The 22,342-nt window shown below is 39.5% G+C and overlaps 1 protein-coding gene across 1 annotated transcript; it reads left to right on the forward strand.

Annotated features, from left to right (window-relative positions):
• Positions 1-8,545: 8,545 nt before the first annotated feature.
• LOC131523957 (uncharacterized protein C14orf132) lies at positions 8,546-21,617 on the forward strand. The gene is made up of 2 exons (XM_058750624.1): positions 8,546-8,632; positions 19,638-21,617. Exons 1-2 carry the CDS (start codon positions 8,606-8,608, stop codon positions 19,854-19,856), a joined length of 246 nt encoding a protein of 81 aa, XP_058606607.1. The 5' UTR covers positions 8,546-8,605; the 3' UTR covers positions 19,857-21,617.
• The last annotated feature ends 725 nt before the right edge of the window (positions 21,618-22,342 follow it).

Consider the following 22,342-nt stretch of genomic DNA (forward strand, 5'->3'; position numbering starts at 1 on the left):
TCAATAAGAAGGCTTCGGCCAAAAGGTCCTGACGCGGAAGAGCGGTACACACCTCATTATACGGTGCCCGTCTCTCCTCAGTGCCCTCAGGAGATCGGTCTGCCAACCCTGCCACCCACGGTGCTTCAGGGCGCAGCGGTCTCCGGCAAGTATGTCCCTCAGCCTCCGCCCGGAAACGTAGCGGTCCTGAGGCGCTCGCTACCCCCAATAAAGTCTCTAGAACAGCTAAATCGGCTGTCCCCTGCCAGTACTCCGCTTCAGGGCACCAAGCTAGCAGTTCAAAGTACACCAGAGGCCAGTCTCGAGAGACTGGTTCCCTTAGTACATTATATGGCAGCGTGGAAGCTTCTGCCAAATGTATCTCGATGGGTCCTGCACACTGTAGAGAGAGGGTACAAGACTCAGTTCGGGTCGCGTCCGCCTCTATTCAACGGGTGTTCCCCACTCTGGTGGGCCCCGAGCAGGCTCTGGTAATGGAACAAGAAGTAGCTACTCTCTTGAGGAAGGAGGCCATCGAGGTGGTCCCTCCTCTCGACAGAGAATCCGGGTTCTACAGCCGTTACTTCATCGTTCCGAAGAAGGATGGGGGGTTGCGTCCTATTTTAGATCTGCGATTGTTGAACCGCTCAGTCATGAGACTCAAGTTCAAGATGCTTACTATCAAGCAAGTCGTGTCCCAAATCAGGTCCGAGGACTGGTTTGTGACTATAGATCTGAAAGACGCCTACTTCCATATATCCATCCTTCTTCAACACAGGAAGTTCCTGAGGTTTGCTTTCAGGGGCAAAGCGTACCAATATCGGGTTCTTCCGTTCGGTCTAGCACTCTCACCCTGCACTTTCACGAAGTGTGTGGATGCTGCTCTGGCTCCCTTGCGACTCCAGGGCATCCGCATACTGAATTACATCGACGATTGGTTGATTCTAGCTCAATCAGAGCAGGTAGCAGTTCGACATCGAGATGTCGTTCTCGCTCACATGAAAGACTTGGGGTTAAGACTAAATGCAAAGAAAAGTGTGCTTCCTCCAGCCCAGAGGACCACTTATCTGGGCGTGGTGTGGGATTCGACCACGATGCAGGCACGTCTGTCTCCTGCTCGTATCGAGTCAAGAGAGTGAGAGAAGGCCAGTCACTCACTGTGAAGCAGTTTCAGAGACTGTTGGGTCTGATGGCAGCTGCGTCCAAAGTGATACCTTTTGGCCTGCTGTACATGAGACCCTTGCAGTGGTGGCTCAGAACCACAGGGTTTTCCCCGAGGGGCAACCCGTTTCGCATGATCAAGGTCACGCGGCGATGCCCAAGGTCTGTGGAAGGTCCCCATCTCACCTGGCACATCAACTGCCTGGAGATGCTGGCAGTATTTCTAGCATTGAAGCAATTTCTCCCAGACCTGAGAGGCCATCATGTGCTAGTTCGCACAGACAATACGTCGGTGGTCTCTTATATCAACCGCCAGGGGGTCTGCGCTCGCGCCCCCTATACAGGCTGGCGCGCCAGATCCTTCTGTGGGCCCAGGGGAAACTGGTGTACATCCCTGGGTACCTCAATCAGGGGGCAGACATCCTGTCGAGGTGATCGAGCAGATTTGGAAGAAGTTCGGTCGAGCCCAGGTGGACTTGTTTGCGTCTCGAGAGACCTCACAATGTCCCCTCTGGTTCTCTCTGACTCATCCAGCTCCACTGGGGCTGGATGCCATGGTACAGACGTGGCCGAGGCTTCGTCTGTACGCCTTCCCCCCGATTGCTCTGCTCCCGGGAGTTCTGGCGAGAGTTCGCCGGGACGGGGTTCGTCTCTTTTTAGTAGCCCCGTACTGGCCGGGCCGTCCATGGTTTGCGGACCTGGTAGCCCTTCTAGAAGACTCTCCTTGGGAGATTCCCATCCGGCGGGATCTCCTCTCACAGGCAGGGGGCACTATTTTTAGTCCAGAGTTGTGGAAACTGTGGGTGTGGCCCCTGAGGGGGCACAACTCATAGCATCCGGTCTCTCAAATGAGGTTGTGGAGACCATCCTCCAGTCCAGAGCTCCCTCTACGAGGAAATCGTACACTGCTAAATGGCAACTGTTCACTTCCTGGTGTCACAGCCGTCAGCTGGACCCAGTAGTTTGCCCTATCGGGTCAGTGTTGGAATTTCTGCAAGACAGATTTGCCTCAGGGTTATCCTCCTCTACGTTGAGTGTCTACATGGCCGCTATTGCTGCTCACCACGCCCCTGTGGGTGAGCAGTCTCTAGGGAGGAACCCGTTAGTAACACGATTTCTCCGGGGTACCAGGAGGCTGAGGCCTCCGGTTTGCCCAAGGATGCCTACTTGGGATTTGGCTGTGGTTCTAGAGGCCCTTTCTAAAGCTCCCTTCGAACCCCTGGAAGAGGTTCCTTTGAGATTTCTTACAGTTAAGACTGTATTTCTTTTAGCCATCTCTTCCTTGAAGAGAGTCGGTGATCTGCAGGCCCTGTCAGTGGCTCCATCATGTCTCGAGTTTGCGCCTGGTATGGCGAGAGTATTTTTATACCCCAGGCCGGGGTATGTCCCAAAGGTGCCCTCAGTGGTTCCACGGCCAGTTATTCTCCAGGCATTCTGTCCACCTCCCTTTCGGGATTCTGACCAGGAAAAGCTTAATTGTGTGTGTCCAGTGCGAGCACTGGACACATGCGTCCACAGAGCTGCCCTGTGGAGAAGATCGGACCAACTGTTTGTGTGCTACGGTCCTTATAAGATGGGTCTTCCTGCTAACAAGCAGACCCTCAGCAGATGATTTAGTGGATGCTATTACCACTGCATACGAGTCTTCTGATCTCCCCTCACCTCTCGGGATCAGGGCTCATTCTACTAGAGGTATGGCGGCCTCTAAGGCCTTCTCGTCTGGTGTTTCTATGCACGATATCTGTAATGCTGCGGGATGGTCCACCCCTCTGACCTTTGTCAGGTTCTACAGCCTTGACCTTGATGCCACTCCTGGCTCCTCAGTCCTCTCGGCCTAAGCTGTGCCGTTCCACACTAGGCAGGGATTTGTCAGTATGGTGGCGTGGGCATTGTCGTTCCCAAAGCGTTATCGACGCAGCTCGAGTTCCCGAAGGGGAACGTCCCAGGTTGCATATGTAACCATGGTTCCCCGAGGGAACGAGACGCTGCGTTGCATGCCATACTTCCTGCACCCCTGCGAGCGCTTTCATCACTTTGAAGCTGCCGCTGTCTCCACCGTAGGTGCTTTTATAACTTCCTGGTCGCTACGTCATCTCCGCCGGTGACGTCAGCCGGGATTCCCTCGGACGGATTTCACACGAGTTTCAGAGCGTGGGAACACAGGGGCGTTCCCAAAGCGTTATCGACGCAGCGTCTCGTTCCCTTAGGGAACCATGGTTACATACGTAACCTGGGACGTTATTATACATAAGGTCTAGAAATACAGTAAATTGTTTTGATCAGAAAATAAATAGTCAGACATGATCTTCACATCTCACATACCTACAGACAGAAAGAGAAACTCAAGGAATAGCTGTTGTGGAATAACATAAGCACAATGTTAAAAGGCTGTGATAATATTTGCATATCCTTCACTGTCACTAACGGCAGACCAGAGTCATTCAAGAATTCAGCCTGTGTCTTCTGGGTTCCTCCGGACCAAAAAAGCACCTGGATTCAACAGCCCTTGTGAAATCATCATTATAAATGAGGCGCTATATTACAGACCTGAGGGTAAAGATGCTCTTGCTCCAGATTAGAGTATCTCTTTATATGCATTCATTTTCATGAATGAATGAATCCGAATGAATCCAATCCAATTTCAGATTCTGAAAGTTGTGTTTATTTAAACCATGAAGTTTGCAAATCAATTCATATATTCAATTACATTTGCATTACAAGTAATCCATAAAAATTAGTGCAAGCTGAAATTCAATGAAAATCCATTATGAAATGTTATAAAACGTATTACATATTTAAAACTACAGGGGTAAATAAACAAAATGCAGGGAATAAGTATATAAATTTAAACTATTTCAATATTTATTATGCCAGAATTATTTATAAACATTTTTACACAAATTACAACTGTACCTAAATTGTGTTGTCAATTTTTTATAAAGTCAGCGTGTGTCCCCCCCCAAAAAAAGGATACAACTGTGTCAGTGAAGAGCTTCAGATGAAATATGAATACTTTGTGCAAAGGCAAAAAACAAATTAAAATGTGGGGGAAAAAATCAAGGTAAATATAATTTATATATATTCCAAGTTGTAATTTTATCAAATTACGAAAAAAAAAGTCCTGCAAAATGGCAATAGGGTGGAAGCATTCCTGTTGTTGAATTAAAATGACAGAATTTTCCTGTGAAGTGCGTATATTTTTGGACATTGTTTGTGGACATATGAAATAAAATAAGGAAAGATAGCATATTAAAATGTGTTTTTAAAGGTTTTTGAGTGAGTTCCCTTGCTAAATGAAGTTGTAATGCTTGTAGTGGACGCAAAAGAATCTAAACTGGATCAAATGTGTTTGCGTGAATCCTCATGCAGTTACAGTATATCAGGCAGAATACCAACAGCTGGCACAGGAGGGCATTAACTGACCCATCATACAGCATGATGACCTCGGCCGTCTCATGCGGGTGCATGGTAATCTGGGGCAGCATGGCTTGCCCAAACAGCTCTTGCACTTTGGAAGCTGTTTGTATCGTTCACACTGCATAATACAGGCACAGCGTTTGAGTTTTCTTTCATTCTCAGATTACAGTTTATACATTCTCAGAACATTCTGGCAACATTGTCTCAAAGTTAAGAACAAATATCAATTCAGAAACATTACACTGTAAAAAAAAAAAATAAATAAAAAGTTGAGTCAACTTAAAATTTTAAGTTAACCAGCTTCAGCAGTTTTTTGAGTTTTCTCAACTTGTTGTTTTACGTTTATACAACAAAAATGTGAGAATCTCCCACAAATTTTTTTTTTCAAAAGTTTTCATGCATGGGGTTGCCAGATGTAAAAAACTTTCAATCCTCCTAACAGAGTTTCTCTCACTGGACACATTTTCTCTCCAGTGTTTCACTTTCTCTTCACAACCTGGCAACCATTCGCAAGCACAATCTCTAGACATCAGAAAAAACTTCGTTGTTATTTTAATAATAAAAAACATGAATAATTTGGAATTATTTAAATTAATGTTAGAAATTTCACTGTTTTAGCTTTTGAGGGAAGCTTTTGAGCCTTACCAGTCAACTAAAACTTGACTATACAAAAAATCCTAACTAGCTACTACGTTTCATAATCAAGAAACCATGTTTGCATTACGAAAAAAAAAAAAAATGTAAACATTTTTAAATCTAGATATTTTGATCGTTCAGAGAACATTTAGAGAAAAAAGAAAAGAAAAGAAAAATAAACGTGTTCATAACTTAACAGGAACATAAGCAAAAAGTTCCTAGAACATGTTTTGTTAGCTGTGCTTTGTGTGTGTGTGTGTGTGTGTGTGTCAGAAATATTGATAGAGATGTCAGGCAAGTAAGATGTTGGCAGTAGAGTCTTGGAAGATTGGCAGCAACTTGAACCATTGAGGATTTAAGCAGCTACACGCACACACACACATACACACTCACTCACTCATAGAAACATCCATAAAGCAGTCTTTCTCTCTCATTATCACTGTCACACACACATGCACACACCACATCGGGTCTCCTCGTGCGTGATCAGCACACACACCAGCGCCTGAAGCGACCGCTGTACTGTCCGCTCTGCAGTCCTGCTCAAAACCAGAGTAAAACTGTGTGACGTGACACGACGTCTGAATGAACACTAAAGTGAAGCACAGCACAGGAGACCCGCACTATGAGACAATGAGCATGTATGGGCACACCAGAGAAAACAAACACTTTGGCTTAATTCTGCAAAACTGAGCATGCTGTTACATTATATAATGCAGAATGTGTTGTATTGTCAGATTTTGAAGTTTAACATGATTTAGGACTGGGATTTTTAACCCTCCATTGCTTGCCTATCATTTATCCAGCATGCATTAGTTGAGACACTGTATTGAGTTACAGCCCTCTAGTGCTAAAGCCGTTAAGTTAACCAATAAAGTGTGACAAAAGTCTGAAGCTTCTGTTCAAATGATACTGTGCTTTTTACATTGCTTTGGGGAGAGAAATGGGAGTTTTTCTCTCGTCGCTGCGTTTCGACACTCATTGTGTGTCCGCGTGAGGCATCTGCTCCCATCAGCCGCAAGCAGCTCCTCAGCCTTTGTTATCACTTAATAAAGCAAATGTGTAAAAATAGCTTCAGCCAGAAGGTTAATAATGTTTAACAGTCTGAAGTGATTTCAGGCCTGGAGCAATAAGGTGTCTATGAATGACAGATTGCCTCAAAAATACTAATAGTTCCTTCTAGCCTAGAAGACGCTTTATTTCATAAAATAAAAGCATCACTGCACATCTTACATCATTTTTCATAAAAGTATTATGTCCCATAATATGAAGTATTTACATTTATCGCTGTACAATTAATTTTTTTATTACAGCATGACATGTAGGACTTCTAACAGTGAGTTTCAATATCTATTTAGTGAAGATTGTTTAAAAGGTTTGGAAATGTATTCAATAATTTGTTATATGGTATGTATTCAAGATGTTGTAATATTATGTTCTGGCCCTTAAAGAGGAAAATAGGACATTCACAATGTGAATAATTAAATAGAAATGTCAACCTGGATGATACATCATGATGAGTTGAAAAAGGGATCTTTTTAATAATTGATTTTAAACATTGCTAAACTATTTTCAGTTATTCTAAGTTATATCTATTTATTATTTTGAGAATGGTCACTTTTGTTATTCAAATTGTTCAGGGTCAGTGCTCCATTACATTTGAATGGTAGTTTGTAATGTTTTATTTGTACTTGGTCATATGATGATATTGTTACTGAACTGACGGGTGTTGTGTTGGTAATCAGAATACAATTGATAACTGGCATCAGGAGGTTATCATTTATGTACATCAGTGTAATTAAAGCAAATGTAAATGTTGTTTGGTTTCATCAATCCATTTTTTTTTTAAAGTTAGCTGCAGATTACATTGCTGCCCCTTTGATACATTTATAGGGTTATAAACGATATCACCGAGGCGCTTGATAAAGGTCATTATTGTGTATCACTTTTAATTTACCTGTCCAAGGCTTTCGATACTGTTGATTTCAGTTTATTAAAAACTAAACTAAAACAAATTGGATTGTGAAATGACACAACCTCCTGGTTTGAAAGCTACTTAGTGGTCAGAACGCAATGTGTGCAAATGGAAGACCATTCATCTGCACCATTCCAGATTATAAGGGGTGTTCCTCAGGGGTCTGTCTTGGGGCCTCTGCTCTTTATTATTTATATTAATAATTTTGATTTTAATATTGGTCATGTTAATGTTCATTTTTATGCTGATGACTCAATTAAATTACTAAATTACAACAAGCTGTATCCCTACTCCAGAGTGCTTTTGATGTTGTGCAACAAAGGCTGTGTGGCCTAAAACTGACTTTGAATGTGACTAAAACTAAAGCTATGTTATTTTCAAGATCAAAGAAGCATGTGGCAAATCAACTAACCTTACAGGGTCCTATAATTGATGTAGTTGTCACGTCCTCTGTCGTGTGTGTCACGTGTTCCCGCCTCTTGTGTCCATATTTGGTCTTGTTCCTGTCCTTGTTAAGTGTGATTATTAGTTAAATCTTGTCCAGCCGTGTTTCGTCTAATTATCAGTTATTGTCATGTGTATTTAGTTCCTGCCTGTTTAGTTAGTTTTCGTCTGGTCTACTCGTTATTCCCCGGTGTTCCTGTCGGTGTGAACCTTGCCTTGCCTTGCCTTGCCTTGCCTTGCCTTGCCTTGCCCTGCCTTGCCTTGCCTTGCCTTGCCCTGCCTTGCCCTGCCCTGCCCTGCCCTGCCGTCACCATTAAAGCTTATTATTTTGAAGTATATCCTCGTCTGCGTGTTCCTCGTTCCTCCCTGCTGTGTGCACCGTGACAGTAGTGACAGAATATAAATATCTTGGTTTTATGCTTGATGACTCCTTATCTTTTAAATCCCATATTAATCAATTAAGGATAAAAATAAAGGTAAATCTTGGGTTCTATTATAGAAATAAACCCTGTAAATGAGAATTAACCCTGTTAAGAATGAACTTGTAAATGTTTTTATTTGTGTTTTTGATGCAGTGTTTTGTGTTCGGAAATGTAGCACTGCATCTTGGCCTGGTCACTTCTGTAAAAGGGATTTTTTGTTTTAATCTCAGAAAGTTTTACATGGTTAAATAAAGGACAGATAAATAAATAGGCTGTTGATTTAGATAAGTTTAATGAAACTAGCTCCAACAGTAGGCTAATTCATTATAATTCTCCTGATAAAAGCTCTGTCTACAGGCCAAAAGTTGTGAAGTGGTAGCAGGCTGTTTAAGTGTCAGTGTGTTTGACCGTCAAAGAAAAAGCGTAGTTCTGTGAGGATGGCGTGCGCGTGCACGCCTGCAGTGCAGCTGAATTCAGCAACAGAGGCGCGCGCAGCGCAGGCGGCCACGCGCATAGAACAGCGACAGAGACGCGAGTTCATCTCAACATCAGCGGGCAGGAGCAGACGAGCATGGAGCTATCACTGATGGCAGCGCAGGTAGGAATTACTGTGACGTTTTTATCATTAAATTATGTTTTAATACTCATAATTGAGGCTACCATGGAATAGTGTATTGCAAAAATGCTGGACTTGGTTATAATGCGTTTTTCAGTACAGTGTGTAACTTCTGCTAGCTGATGTTCGAGTAGAGTGTTTTAACAACACTTAACACAATGTTAAAAAAGTGGAAGTTACAAGGCATTTGTATGTTATCTTTGAAACTCTTGTTTAGCAAATAAATACTTCCAAATTATGTGTAATAGTACATTTAAAATGGGAGATTTAAAAACATTTATTAATCATGTAAAAAAAAAAAAATAATAATAATAATAATCTGAACTGATTTGGAGACATGTAATTCATTCCATCACTTGCTCACCAATGGATGCTCTGCAGTGAATGGGTGCCGTCAGAATGAGAGTCCAAACAGCTGATAAAAACATCACAATAATCCACACCACTCCAGTCCATCAGTTAACATCTGGAGAAGACAAAAGCTGAAACAAATCCAGCATTAAAGCCTTTTAACTTCAAACTTTTGATTCCGGGTAAAATACGAGTCCTCTATTTAGTATATTGCTTTTTCCAGTGAAAAAGTTGTCTTGTCTGGAGTGGTGTGGATTACTTGTGGATTATTGTGATGTTTTTATCAGCTGTTTGGACTCTCATTCTGACGGCACCCATTCACTGCAGAGCATCCATTAAGCAGTGCATGTAAACGGAATATAGTGCCAGATTGCATATGCATTAAACATTTGCTATGTAATGATTTTACAGGGGCAGTCATAATTATAAATTAAATTACATTTATTTGATTTTAGTCCATCTTTTTTTTTTTTTCTTCAATTCAAAAAGAACTCAAAAGAAATTTAGACTTTTATATTTAGTAGTGAAGTACAGCTAAAAAGGCTCAACGAGTGTCTTATAGTGAAGCATCTGGTGATGATAGCTGATTAATCAACCATTTTTTTCTTTGGGCACTTTATTATCAAGTGACAGAATGCTAATTAGAAATGTAAAGTGGCCACCAGTCGCATCTGTTCCCAAACTCACGCAGTCCTGATCATGTGTGCTCATTTATGCAGTTTCATCCAAGTTCCTAAAACAGTTGCTGTAGGCATGAAACATTTGTAACGCTTTATAAAAACCTTCATAACATAAACATAAACTTAAGTAGATTTTACTGCATGACTCAGGAATACTTCATTCTGATCGGTCCGTTATTTTTGTATAATGACGCTAAACTGTGACTTTGACTGTTGTGGTCTGTCCCACACATAATAAATAATTTATAACTCGTATCAATATTTAATGCCCCTTATTTATTTTTTACACATTTTTATAATGTGTTACCAAAGCATTTTTGGGAGGCTTGTTCACAGTTTAGAGTTGACAGTCAACAATCTCAGTAAGATGGTAATGTGAGGTTAAGGATTTCTTCAATCGAGGGTGAAGCTATAGAGCAGTGTTTTCTATTCATATTTAATGTACGGTTCGAGGCCTTGAACATCGCTCTGCCCTTTGGAAGTCACACTCCTTCAAGTTTACATGAAAGGCATTTTAGAGTTTCTCAAGCATCTCCACGGAAATGACAGTAAGAAGCAGTGTCTTCTGCTCTACCCACTGCGGTCTCAGCAGGACACACAGACTCACAGCTTCGCTCAGTGACGGATGAGATGTGTAGGAAGGGTTTAGGGTCTGTCATCCTGCACAGGTGAGGCAGCAGCCTTCATCCAGAGAGGATAACGCTAATACATGTCACTCAGTGTTATTCTATTTGCTGAAGCTTCATTTCTAGATGATGCGTATTATGGTGAATTTACAGTGCGTGTCAGTTTCTAATGCTAATTCATGAAATGCTGAAAAATGATGCCAAAACTTGATCTAAAGTGTCAAAAGGGAAAAAAGTTATAAAGCATCTCTGTAAATATGAAATAAAGCCATTATTAGTTTTTATAATATCAATTAATCTTTATGTGGTAGTAGGACTGCACAATAAATTCATGTTAATTAACTAACAATAACAATGAGCAATACATTTTTTACAGTATTAATCTTTTGAACTGGATTTTTAGAGGCAGAATGTGTATAAGAAAATGTGTTTGAAACTTGACAGAAATGTTACTGAAAGTAAGAAATCCCACTCAAATCATCAGAGTTGTCAGAGAAATAAGAAAGGAAAGGATTTAAAGGAATAGTTCACCCCAAAATGAAAGTTTGCTGAATGTGTTCACCCTCAGGCCATCTGAGATGAAGATGAGTGTTTCTTCATCAGGTTTGTAGAAATGTGTCTCTGTGTCAGTGTCTCAGCAATGGATGCTCTGCAGTGAATGGGTGCCGTCAGAATGAGAGTCCAAACAGCTGATAACAACATCACAATAATCCACACCACTCCAGTCCATCAGTTAACATCTGGAGAAGACAAAAGCTGAAACAAATCCATCATTAAGATGTTTTTAATTAAAATATGAGTCTATAATCCATAATAATGCTTCCTCCAGTGAGTGTTCTGGTGTGAATCAGGAGAGAAATCTGCAGATCAAGCACCGTTTAAAAGGCAAAACAGCTCTAAACAAATATGTGGCCGGATTTTGATGTGAGAGACAATAGGAGATGGCTTTTTTCACTGGAGGAAGCGTTATTATGGATTATGGACTCATATTTCAGAAGCAATGGTTTGAAGTTGTAAACATCCTAATGCTGGATTCTTCTCCAGATGTTAACTGATGGACTGGAGTGGTGTGGATTATTGTGATGTTTTTATCAGCTGTTTGGACTCTCATTCTGACGGCACCCATTCACTGCAGAGCATCCATTGCTGAGACACTGATGCAATGCTACATTTCTCCAAATCTGGTGAAGAAACAAACTCATCTACAACTTGGATGGCCTGAGGGTGAAGTCATTTTTGGGTGAAGTATTCCTTTTAACAAGTTTGAAGTGAATATCTACTCATAGGATTTCAGGATACAGTCCCTCTGCATTGTGTGTGTGTGTGTGTGTGTGTGTGTGCGTGTGTGTGCGTGTGTGTGTGTGCGTGTGCGTGTGCGTGTGCGTGTGCGTGCGCATTCACCATGTTTGAAGTTTTGAAGTTAATGTGAATGTTGTGCATCGGTCAGATGTCTGTGCTGCTCAGAGTAACATGATTCACTTGAGGCTAATATTTTCTGTAATGTAAATGTCAGACCAGCTGAAGATGGATTGATTTTTCATGTTTAGTTTATTCCCTCTTGCAGTCTGAGTGCATTTTGGTCTTAATGGAAAATACTCTGGTTGTGCCACAGAACTGGATTACAGAGATGGATGACATTTGATGAGCTTCTCATGAGATCCAATCAGCATTATAGCGAATCTGAGCCAGTTTACAAACTAAGAGGAGAGAAATATGAGCTTTAGAAACAAACAGAACAAGGGTTGCATAAAAAAAAAAAAAAAAAAAAATGTTACAGATGTACAAGATTTACTTCAATTGAATGGATACACATGCAATCTGTCTTTCAGTTCCTTGCTGTTGGCTGTTTGTTTGTTCATACTCTCAACTCCATTATAAATGTTTTATCATGCTGAAATCCATTATAGTGGTGTGGATGATATATTTAAAGCAGCAGGGATAAGCCAGTTCAAGAAAGTCTGAAATATATTTTCATAGTGCTGTTGTGCGTGGATTTATATGCTTAACCATTAAAAAAAGATTTAGTTTCACAATGTAAAACAACTAAAACTATTAAAATCTGTTTTTGTTAATTGAAATAAAGCTAAAATAAAACATACATTTTAAAATAAATAAATAAGAAATAAAAATAAAGAAGCCAAAGGACTTAACAAAATGATTAACACACAAACCTAAATGAAAACTGAAAATGCAAAAGCTAATTCTAAATAGCAATAGATACAATAATAGTATATAAATAACACTAATATAACAAAAAAATGTTACACATAATGTTACAATAAGAAGATGTCATTGCCATAGACGAGATCATGGCCAGATGCTCGCCGTCATTATCCATGATCCTGGTTTGCTAGAAAGATCCAGTCTGATGAAGAGCTTCAAAGGCTTAATGTTTTTGTTCAGATTAAACACAAGAGTATGCATCACTGATCACATACGAGCATTTAAACACACAGACACATGGGAAAGCAGAGAGATATTTGGCTGTTGTTTCTGTATCTGAATAAGTGAGATTGGTCTGATTTGCTGTGAGAGTAAAAGTCAGCAGATCAGCGGAGACTGACTGTAATCCGGCAGCTAGATGTCTCTCTCTCTCTAACACACACACACACACACACACGTGTGGATCCGGGTACAGTCGCTGTAGAATATGAGTGACAGGACTCTTATAAACACATTTTTTCCATCAATCAACTCAGGAGCAGAAACCTAGAGGTACTCGTTTAACTTTTCCTGTATATATTTAATTTCCTCTTCACCTGCTGATAGTCTTTTCTGTGTCTGTATTTCTGTCTCTATATTGTGCTTTAACTGCTCTGATAGCAACAGATTTCATGAATCGTATGTGTCTTCATTCCTGTGATATTTATATATATATATATATATATGTGTGTGTGTGTGTGTGTGTGTGTGTGTGTGTGTGTGCGTGTGTGTGTGTAAATATATATATATATATATATATATATGTGTGTGTATGTGTATATACACACACACACACACACACTCACATTATTAATAATAACAATAAGAATTGTTATTTATTAATTTAAATTCTCTATAAACTATTTACTGTAGAAAACATGTATTTTATATGTAATTATTCAAATAAATAATATTTTCATTAATGATATCATGCACTTCTGTTTTATATTTTTATTATAAATATATTTAATGCATATGTTTTATATATATATATATACACATATGCTCAAATAGTGATAAATTGCTTGTGGTCAGCATTGCTCTGGATGGCACACATTAGTGTTAATGAGTTTTAGCGTGGGGTTGCATGTGTTTGTTGACCTTTTAATATCCAAATGTTCTGGCATGTGGCAGCGGGACGCTTGATTATGCACATGACTTCAGGAGCAAAATGTTCACGCTGATGCACCTCATTGTATTATTATGTCATTTTACCTTGTGCTGCACTCAAACGTTGGCTGTTTTACTTTATATGTTTTGCTTTGTGCTCATTTGGTTTGCTTTGCAATGGGCTGGAAGTAATGAAGTAATCATTTCACTGGAAACGCGCCTCAGCTTGAGTCCTGAGATGAGAGGAAAACAAGAAACTTTGCAAGAGCGAGCAGTCTCATTTTAAAAGGCCCGATTTATTAAATATACATATTATGAGGCTTGTGATGATTCTAAAGCAAGCTGTGGAAAGGCAGTCATAAATTATTCTTATCAGATATGTTTATGGTCCTTTTAATATCATGTGGGAAATAAGAGTTTGAGGCTTAGTTAAAAAAAATATAGTGAGAATATATAAATAACTGTCTTTGATTTCAAATCTGTGTGAATATTGTAAATTTTGAAAAAATAAATAAATAATAAAATAAACCGATAAAATGGGTATTTTTGCAAGAGTAACAGATTTTAATTGCTAAAGGGGAATGAAATTTGGGCCACACTAGATTTTTACTTCTTTTTTTAAACTAAGTTTAACCACAATGTGTGGTTAATTAATAAATAAATAGTATGTAAAATAAAATGAAATAGGTAGTGATAAAAAAGAAAGAAAAAAAAACATATAAACAATTTACAAAAGTTTTTTATTAAGTTAGTTACAAATTAATTGATTACTAAATGATAAACCTTTGATCTTAATCTGATGAACAAATATTACCAAATATTTATTTACCCCTTTTTATTTAAATTGAATTTAAACATGCATTTCTGGATGGCTCTGAATTACAGCCAGCATTAGAGTTTGGTTCACTGTAAACTCAAGCAGGCACTGAATGGTTAATCTGATGTGTTTCTTTATGGTTTGAGTTATGAAGAGCGGTGGCTTAATGACGTGTGTCTGTGTGTTTCCTCTGGTGATCTCTGAGGGAAGCTGATATACTGTATTTCTGAAGCGTGAAGCAGACGGAGGCTTCACAGCTGTTCTTCCTCTCTGAATGAGCACAGAAACCTGTCAGCTGCTGCACTCAGCAAACGCATGTTTACACGGAGACGACGCCTCATTAGAGAATGATAATCGCTGATAACGGCCTTCATCTGTAACAAACAACACTAGTCGCTCACTACTAGTAGGCAGATGTGTTTTCTCTGTGTGTATGTGCCAACTAACAGGATTTATTGCTGCCTTTCAGTCTCTGTACTATTAATATATTTAATGCATATAATATTCTATTGACCTGAATTGAACTTTGAATATCTTTTTTTGGCTCTTAATCTAATCATATTAAGACTTGAGTAGTATGCAGCTAATGAGCCGTATTCAGATAACGAGGGAAAACTATATATCACTTGAAATTAGTTTTAAATTGACACATCATTAATTTGAATTAAGAATACAAGCTTTTAATTTATGTTCAGTTTTGAAGTCAGCATGAAAAAAAAAAAAAATGTTAAACTCCGCCCCTAAAAGCTCACGCTCATCTGCATACACCTATGGGTCACGCCCACATCTCAACATCCAATCAACAACCGATGCATTGAAGTAAAAGTCCCGCCCCACATTTTTATTTTTTATTAATCTGTTACCAGTGTTACCTTTAGTATAATTTATATACTTTTTTTGTTAATATATTGAATTAGAATATTAGTATTCAAATATTTTAAAATTAGTTTAACATTTTCTGTTTTCATTTTTTTAGTTATAGAATATTTTAATGTCTGTAGTATTATTTATTTTTGTATTTATTTGTTGAAGTTTTTTAATTCGCATTAAACTAAATAAAAATTAGATGTTGCCTTGACAATAGCAGCAGTAAAGTAAGTTTAAGTTTTATACATGCTTTATTTTCTATTGAAGCCCATTTCCACCTGTGACTTTCTCACAATTCTCAGAATCTCACCAACGTCAACAATTTTCCTTTTTCAAGCTCATAACCCATTAAATAATTTCAAGAAGTATAATGAATACGGTCTAAACCATGGGTGTCAATCAAAACGATGAAACATCTAACCAGTGCGATTTCCATTGACACCATATGAAGCAGTTCTTCTCCAACCTTCAAACAGCTGTTCTGAGGTCAGATGACGAGCGATGATGAGTGTGTCTGGATCTGATGAATGGAGCTTGTCATTGTGTAGATAGAAGAGCAATGAGGTGACGAAGAGCAACAGAACATAATGATCATCATTACCCAGAATGCACCTGTACACCTCCAGACTGATCACATCATATGCCAGATGGGAGCCATCAGAACATTACATGATAAATAGAGAGTTTTTTTTTTTTTTTTTTTAGCCAGGTTTCAAACAGCTCAGAGCAGTAAAGTCAAGCTTTTGAGAACGTTATCCAAGACGCTTCATAACTGTAACATGGCTGACAAGACGTGAGACGTGCGGATCCAAGTGCAAGCTTTTATTTAAAGGCATGGTCATAAATACAGGCAGGGTCGAAACAATGGCAAACAGGTATGGCAGGGACAAGACAAAGAGTAATCCTAGGGCAAGCGTGGGTCTACGAGCGGCAAACAATATTCAATGGGGCAAGGCAGAGAGATAATCCAGGTACACGGGCTATAATCCAGGCAAGGGAATAAACAGAGTCCGAACAGTGAGACAGGGGTAAATACTGTGAACACAGACTAGAAAACAACAAACGTTCCGTAAAGCAGCTAACACTAGGGGAGTGATAAACGCAGGACAATACAGGAACTGAACAGAAACACAGAATGGCACGGAAATGGTTAATCCAGGAAACACGGGCTAGAATAAACAGCCTTCAGCTGTGTATGTGCAATCAGTGTCATCAGTGCAATGGATGATGGGAAATGGAGTCCAGTGTGATGGGTGTTGTGAGAGTCAATGTGGTGAGCGAGTGACCTCCGGTGGTGAGTGAACGGAAGTTCATAGCCCGGATTTGTAACAATAACTGTAAAACTCAATGTGAAATGCAGTTTGCAAAGAATTTTATTTTCATTGTTTTGAATTATTACTTGGAGAGTTTTATTAATTGAGATTTCAACTTTTTAGCTTTTATTAATTAGGATTTTTACCTTTTTCAACCATTTTTGGTCACACTTTATTTTAAGGTCCAATTCTCGCCAATAACTGTGAATTTTTCCTCAATTAAGTCCTAATTTGCTGTTTATTAATAGTTAGTAAGGTAGTTGTTAGGTTTAGGTATTGGGCAGCATTAGGGATGTAGAATATGGTCATGCAGAATATGTGTTTAATAAGTACTAATATACAGCCAATATGTTAATAATAGGCCTGCTAATAAGCAACTAGTAAATAGTGTGAATTGATCCCTGAAGTAAAGTGTTACCCTATTTTTTAATAACGTGCAACATTAAATTGTGCACAATTCTTAACGAACTATGACACTGTCATGGAACTGAATAGAGCTGAATAATGACACTGTTGTCTTCTGTAGAGCTGATTTACAGCTGAAATTAAATTTGTTTCGTAACTGAACATTTTGTAACTGTCACGGGGACGTGGTTGTAGTAATAAGAGCTGATAAAATGTAAAACTGTAACTTGAATGCAATGTAAGTCGCTTTGTATAAAAGTGTCTGCTAAATGCATAAATATAATAAACTCACGATTAAGGAGTAGACGAAAGGAATCTTTACTGAGTATCAACACAGACCTGTCCTGCCCTGGACGCTGGTGCAGGACAGGAACAGGGCGGAGCCAGGGAGAGCCTCCAGGGCGGATCAGAGAGCCAAGGCGGAGCAGATAGCTCAGGGAAGCCATGGCGGATCATCTGTGACCTTAGCCGGCTCGGCCACGGGCATATGCCCCCCCCCCCCCCCCCCAAAAGAACACAAATGTCTTGGGGAGACTTAGGAATTCAGAGGGGTGCCCTGGAGGAACGGGCTCTGGAGGGCGCTTGCGAGGAGCGGAGTTGACCGCCACAGGAGACTCAGGGGACGAAGGAGGCTCAGGAGACAATGGGGAGCTGGACGGGACCAGCGGAGGCGCAGGAGACTCAAGAGACGGAGAAAGGCTGGACGGGACCAGCGGAGACTCAGGAGATGAAGCCCCGACCACACAGCAAGCCCACTGAACTCCAACAATGGGAGATCTCGGCGGGCCAGGATGGCGAAACGCTCTGTGATCTCCATTATCTGTTTTAGGTCTTGGTTTCTGTCACAGGGCGTGGTTGTAGTAATAAACTCACGATTAAGGAGTAGACGAAAGGAATCTTTACTGAGCATCAACACATGAAGAATAACATTAAACCAAGACAAAGACTAGACAGAAACTGAAGGCTTATAAAGACAGGGAACAAAGGAGCAAACAAGATGATTAATACAAAACAGGTGATCTAGATGAGCAATGATTAACTAAACGAGAACAGGAAATACTAAATAAGGGAAAAACGGAACTAAACAGAAACAGACATGTGACAGATCTAGCCCCCCCCGGAAGGCGCGTCTCGCGCCATAACAGTTCCATTGTGTAGGGGGGGCAGGCGCCCTGGAAGTTGGTGCAGGACAGGAACAGGGCGGAGTCAGGGAGAGCCTCCAGGGTGGATCAGAGAGCCAAGGAGGAGCAGATAGTTCGGGAAGCCATGGCGGATCGGGAGACTCAGGAGGCCATGGCGGATCATCTGTGACCTTAGCCGGCTCGGCCACGGGCATATGCCCCCAAAAATGTATTGGGGAGACTTAGGAATTCAGGGGGGCGCTTTGGAGGAGCGGGCACATGAGTGTGCTTGTAATAATAAACTCAAGATTAAGAAACAGACGAAAGGAATCTTTACTGAGCATCAACACACAAAGAATAACATTAAACTAAGACACAGACTAGACAGAAACTGAAGGCTTATAAAGACAGGGAACAAAGGAACAAACAAGATGATTAATACAAAACAGGTGATCTAGATGAGCAATGATTAACTAAACGAGAACAGGAAATACTAAATAAGGGAAAAACGGAACTAAACAGAAACAGACACGTGACAGTAACACTATTTGCCTGTGTATTACTGTAAAGCAGCTTTGATACAGTCTGCATTGCATAAAGTGCTATATAAATAAATTTGACTTGACCAGGAACGTCCATTCAGCTTGCATTTTGTCATGTTGACTAGTTTTCAAGTAAAAACGGAAATCTTTTTATACTTTTTGGCCATTCATTTATTCAACAATGGCATTTTAAGGGTGTAATAAACGCAAACTTTTGAAAACAGGTTTTAAAGTGCGTAATGCATTACTAAGTAATTAATTACTGCAATATAATTCGTTTTCACTTGAAAAGCAAAGCATGGAATTATTCTTAAATTTTCTGTAATTTAATTAAGGTGATGTAACTGCATTAAATACTGTATAGACTATAAAACAATAGTGGATTTAACATTAAAATGTAACATCTAATGTTAAAATGTATGTTTTTTTTATGTAACATTTTTCCTTTAAATACATTGGTCAGTTCAAGAATAATTTATGCAATCTTTATTATTTAATTGAAAGAATTAAGAACATAATTATTTTGAGAATTAATTAAAAGTTTCATGTCTATCCTTATATCGTTCAACTGGTCGAGGTTGATTTGGGATTTAGAAAGTAGTAATAAGTAACGTGGTACTTTTTCGAGCACAGTAATCTAATTACACTGTTGAAGATGTATTAATCAGTAGCTAGTAATTAATGACTTTTTTAACATTAACTTACCCAACAGTAATTGTCACTGATTTATGTGTTTCTTTACAAAGTGACATGACCAACTACTGGCCTGACGTACATAATACAGTGCTTTAAGATGTTTTTGCGGATCATTATGACAATGTTGCTGTCTGTATGTGAAAAACACTTTTGCCTTTACATTGTTTTAGTGTAAATGCACACTCAGACAGAGAATAATTACATTAATCTTTGCTCCATTACAAAGAGTTTTTTTCCCCCTTTTTTTTTTTTTACAGCATTTGCAAGCAGTCAGCGGGGCCTTCATGGATTCTCCTTACAACGGCAACGCGTCTCTTCAGACGTCCACCTCCAACCTCAACACCAGCTTCTCCAGACCAGCCGAGCAGGACGAGGAGGGCAAGTTCTCCAGCGACGCCATCTGGCTGTGGGTGGCCGTCATTGCAACCATTGGCAATATTGTGGTGGTAGCGGTGGTGTGCGCCTGTGCCTTTTAGACCCCGTAGTCTGCAAGAACACAGCCTGAACTCCTGATCCCTCACCCGTCTGCACCTTAGCACAGTATGTAGTATGCAAGCAACAACCTCCAAAAACGTCCCCTTTGAGTGCATTTAAAGGCAGCCTGCCGATTTCTATTTTATTAGCACTTATTCTATAGATCTGTTTTGTGACTGAACCAAATAAGTTTATTTGTCCGAACATCTGTCAACTGTTGATTAACATGATCAACCAAATCCATGGGACACGTGTCTCCGGATAGGACTCAACTAAGTGTGCATGTTTGTGGGAGTCAGTTCTCGCTAAATCAAACAGATGGTGGTTGTCCGATGGGTCAATGCATTTAGCATGAATTAACTTTGCTTCTGGTAATTCTGCCCACTTCTCTCCCCTTCTGCCTCTTCTGGTGGAGTCAACAATGTTTTGGTCAATTTGGGGCAATATAGGACCAATATATGATGCATGACGACATATATTAGCTGCGAGTGAGAATGTGTTGGTGCATTCAAGTCGAGTCAGAAATATTGCATTTAATTGACTTGAATGCACAGGAGCAATGCCTGTTTTTATTTCATGTGTGCAACTCTGGAAGAGTTGAGGAAATGCAAAGATGTCAGATGAAATGGATGCAGGGTCTATATTTAAGATTAAATGTGTTAAAATGAATGAAATAATTAGGATTTTAAACCAAAAGCAATATCTAAGTTGCATTCATGGAATACCATAGTAATTATGATAAAACATATAATGACTCAATTTACAGCATTTTCATAAAGTGAATAAAAACAAAGCAAAAATACATTCAGTGCATTATTATCCATCATTTTGTGAATGATCAATTTTCTAACACGCTCTTCTCTATTTCTATTTTTATCTAAGCTACTCGTTTTCTTTTATTTATTATAAAAAATGTGACCCTCTAACACTAGCATTCACTATTATTTTTTTTACATATACAGGTAAATCAACCTACGAATTACTTACTGATAGTCTCTACACATTAAACCTGTACAGGATAAGTGTTTTAATAAAAAAAAAAAACATCACTTTTCAGTTTTTGTCCTGCTTTAGTAAATCATAATACCAACCAATTTCTGGTGCAGAGTCCACAAAACCCACTGCTCTCCCATTTAATTGGGTGTTTTTAACACAGTCTCTTGTGTTGTTAAAAGAAACATTAGCCCTGCCAGCTTCAGTCCGAGTTCATATTTTAGTGTGATCACATGCAAGATAATATTAGTGCTTGAATGATCCTGAATCTCGTCTTCTGTGGGTTACAGATATGCCAGCTCATTAATTCAATCAGAGCTCATTTATCAAAGCCCAAAAGTCTTTTTTGTGGACTGTTGATGGTCCACGCAGTTACTAACGGTCTGCTGGATCTCTGAACCGAGACGTGACTTCAGTTCCAGCGCGATTAATCAGACCGTGGAGGAGAGCTTCAGGTTCAGAGGTTAAAACGCATTTAGCATGCAGTCGCTCTGTATTATTAAATTGTGAGTGAACACATTTTGTGGGGTTTTGGTTCCGGGATGATGTGGTGTGAACAGTATAAACCCTCTATTGCACGATGTTGCCTCGGGGTCTTGGCAAACACATTAATGAATATAGAATGGGAATAATAGTTAATAATGATGTGATGAGATTAAGTAAACCAATAAAAAAAAAAAGAAAGCTTTTTCTTGGCCCATACATGAAGGATGCACGTTTCTGCTCTTGAGCATTTTCCTCACACTACAGAAAAGGGGACAGATAATGATTTTTTTTAAAGAATTTATACACAAATAAATTGTATGTTATGAAAAAGTGAAATGGCTATGGATAAAAAAAAAAAATTTAGCCAGAATGTTATTTTATTATTTTTTGTAATGTAATATGTTTATTATATATATATATATATATATATATATATTTAATGGCAATGAAAAGAACCGAATTATTGCCATAAAAGCGAAATTACTGAACCTACACACAGGAACCTGAAAAAAAATGTTCATTTTAGAAGAAAATTTCAGATGGCACATATATTTACACCCAAATTATTTCCTTTTCCTTTTTTTTATATTTTGGGTTAAGGAATTAAAGGCTGTCTTTAAATCTTAAATTCGTCAGGCTCACAGATTTTTTTGGTCTGTGCTGAAGTCGACTGAAGGCTTGAATCGTGTCTCTCTGCCCCTGTAATTTCCTTCAGGAGTTTGGCAGCAGGGCTGTGGTGTTTTTCTGGCTGTGGTTTGATCTCAGAAATGTGGCACAGCCCAGTGTCTTGTTTAACTCCGTTTGTGTGCTTGGCTCTGGAGTCAGTGGAGACGTAGGTGCCCATCACACCACACCACAATGTGCCTTAGGGATCATAAAGCTGCCCATCCATGTGCTCCGGCGTGGAATGATCCGTCTCGTTTTGGAGGTAGGTTTTCTTTAATTTGAAGGCTCTTTAAACGTCTTGTGTGACCTCAGGCCTGACAGCTCTAAGCATTAATCCACGTTC

The sequence above is a fragment of the Onychostoma macrolepis genome, chromosome 18, assembly GCF_012432095.1.
Source record: "Onychostoma macrolepis isolate SWU-2019 chromosome 18, ASM1243209v1, whole genome shotgun sequence".
Taxonomy (NCBI): Eukaryota; Metazoa; Chordata; class Actinopteri; order Cypriniformes; family Cyprinidae; genus Onychostoma; species Onychostoma macrolepis.

Bases quoted from the DNA above. Each gene is read 5' to 3' on its own strand.
- LOC131523957 (XM_058750624.1), top strand. From the start codon at position 8,606: ATGGAGCTATCACTGATGGCAGCGCAG. The intron at 8,633-19,637 runs GTAGGAATTACT...TTTTTTTTACAG, and splicing joins TATCACTGATGGCAGCGCAG to CATTTGCAAGCAGTCAGCGG.